General features: G+C 59.0%; 1 protein-coding gene across 1 annotated transcript in view; it reads left to right on the top strand.

The window, feature by feature from the left end:
- Positions 1-423, top strand: part of COQ4 (coenzyme Q4) — a gene marked incomplete at its 5' end in the record, with an annotated part of 3,965 nt that extends 3,542 nt beyond the window's left edge. Inside the window, one exon of the mRNA XM_010152346.1 lies at positions 187-423. Coding sequence (XP_010150648.1) covers positions 187-423 — 237 coding nt within the window. The remainder of the gene's footprint in view (positions 1-186) is intronic.
- Between the last annotated feature and the right edge of the window lie 2,019 nt (positions 424-2,442).

The raw sequence follows: 2,442 nt of genomic DNA, 5'->3' as shown, positions 1-2,442 counted from the left end.
TCTGTTTTGGTGGCCCAGCACAGTTTGGGGAGTGCAGAACCTGAGGCCTGGTCTTGGGTTTGCAGCCAACCGTCACCTCCCCAGCACACTGACCCCGTGCCTCAGTTTCCCCTGTGAGATAAGCAGGAGGGATAGTGGAAGGGTGGAGGGGGACATGGGACACATGGGCTTGGCATCTGCCTGCAGCGGGGACTTGGAGAAGGAAATCAAACTCGAAACGTGGAAATCAACACTGTCACCTCCTGTATTGTTTGTTCCAGAAAGCTGCAGCTCCTGGCCACCGAGCTGGTGCCCTGGGCGATTCGCAGCGGGCGCAACGCCAGCTGTGTCCTGAACGTCTACTACGAGCAGCGCTGGGAGCAGCCCGTGGAGTCCCTGCGAGAGGAGATCGGCATCTTCTCTCCGCCAGCCATCCGAGCGTGAGAGTTCGGGGAGGGGACAGGGGATCCCCACTGGCAGCCAGCAGCCAGCCCCTGCTGCGCTCCGTCTCCTCCTGCCCGGCAGCGCAGCGTGGCTCCGCCACCAGCCGCCTCCGACCTGGGGGCTGAGTATTCTCCTGCCGAGAACTGGCACCCTCCTGTTGGCAGAGGCCAAGTGGCACCTTCCTGTGCCGCGACAAAACGTGACCCTTCTTGCTGTTTGTGAGTTGGTGGAGGGATGGCAAATCCTGCCCTGCCTTTGCCAGCTGGGCCTGGCTGCTGGCTCCAGGAGCGATGCTCCAAAATGCCGGGATGGGGAGGGAGCAGAGCTGGCTTACAACACACCGGAGCAAACTTGGCCTTCTGCAACTCTAGGGTAAATCCCTATAAGTAAATCCCTTCTCCCACCCTCCTCGAGAAGGTGGAGGCTTATCTTGGGGCTGCCCTGGGCTGGAGCTAAACCAGTGATTTACAGAGCAGCCCAGGGGCGGGTTTGGTGTGTGCAAGAGTGAAATCCTGTTTGTACTGGTGCCTAACTGGTCTCCTGGTGGGTCATATGAGATGTGCCTCACGCCTTGCACACCAGGCAGCGTGTGACTGCCTGCCCACCGGATCAGGCAGGGGAATACCTCAGGATATTATCCATGCTGGACTAGCTGCTGGCTCCAGGAGTGATGCTCCAAAATGCTGGGATGGGGAGGGAGCAGAGCTGGTTTACAGCACACCGGAGCAAACTTGGCCTTCTGCAGCTCTAGGGTAAATCCCTATAAGTAAATCCCTTCTCCCACCCTCCTCGGGAAGGTCGAGGCTTAAAGTCTTGGGGCTGCCCTGGGCTGGAGCTAAGCTGGTTCCAGGCTGTCTCCCTGTAGTCCCTCCCTGTCAGAAACACTGAAATCCGCATGGTTGGGCTGGGTTTTCAGTGGGAATCATCCCTTCCTCGGGCAATGAAATGACACGATTGGGAATAAGAGGCTGAATCCTGGGAGCACAAAGAGGATGGTTACTTGCACTGCGTCTGGGAGCTGATTGCTCTCTGGGTTAATTAAACTGGGCTCCCGGCTGCTCCAGGAGAGCGGAGCTGTCGGATGTGAGGGCAGAGAGCCACGAGGCCAGGGGGCTCTTTGTACGTGTGGGTTTGCTGTTGAAATTCCTTCTTGCTTAATAAAATCCGCCGTGGAGCTCGAGGTTTGTTAGCCCTGCCCCGTCTCCCCATCTGAGGGGGATGTGACGTCAAACCTGCCCCCTTTTCGGCTCCGGCGGGGTCTGCCGTTCTCTGTGGCGGTAGGCGATGGCAGGGCACGCGTGTGGCCGCACGTCCCTGGGGAATGGGGCACAAAGGCTGCGGAGCCGCGTCTTTCCATATGGGATTTGGGGGTGCTGGGCTGTTGAGTGGCTCGTTGCAGAAAGGCCTGGACAGGGGAAGAATGGGATGGGAGGGGGAAGGCTGGGTGCTTCCTAATGGGATCCTGGTTCCCAAGGGAGGGAGGGCGTGCTCTGATGTGGGTCCTTGGGTGGTCTGGGAGACGTGGCATCGCCCCGCTGTGAGCTCACTGGCCCCATCCCAGTCTCCCCAGGATGCTGGAATGGACGGGCAGGAGCAGGGCCCGATGGTGCAACCGGGGGTTGGAATTGATCCGGCCCAGGAGGTTGAGCAGGGACAAAACTCTTCATTGTGGGGCTGCGTTCAGGAGCAGACGGTGGGGCAGAGGGTCTGGCTTCCTCCCAGCTTCCCCTGACGCCCTGCCTTCAGCTTCTCCCTCCAACCTGCTCCCCACCAGCCAGACCTTGGGTTTCTCTCCCAAACTGGGCTCCTGCCTCCCCTTGGCCTCCGTCCGGAGTTATTCCAAGTGGATATTGAAGGATAGCATGTAAAAGCATCCTTCGGCTGCTGTAAAACACGGAGTGGGGGTTGTCCCAGTGCACTGGTAAGACGAAAGAAGCATTTGGCCCTAAAATGGCCCGTAAATGTCCTTTTCTGCATCGGAAACGGGTGGGAGCTTTGGTGTGGTTAAACCGAAGGGAA

This window comes from Eurypyga helias, unplaced genomic scaffold (assembly GCF_000690775.1).
Source record: "Eurypyga helias isolate BGI_N326 unplaced genomic scaffold, ASM69077v1 scaffold21825, whole genome shotgun sequence".
In the NCBI taxonomy this organism is placed as follows: domain Eukaryota; kingdom Metazoa; phylum Chordata; class Aves; order Eurypygiformes; family Eurypygidae; genus Eurypyga; species Eurypyga helias.
Note: the sequence above shows the minus strand (reverse complement) of the source record. Positions and strands in the feature narration are given on the sequence as shown.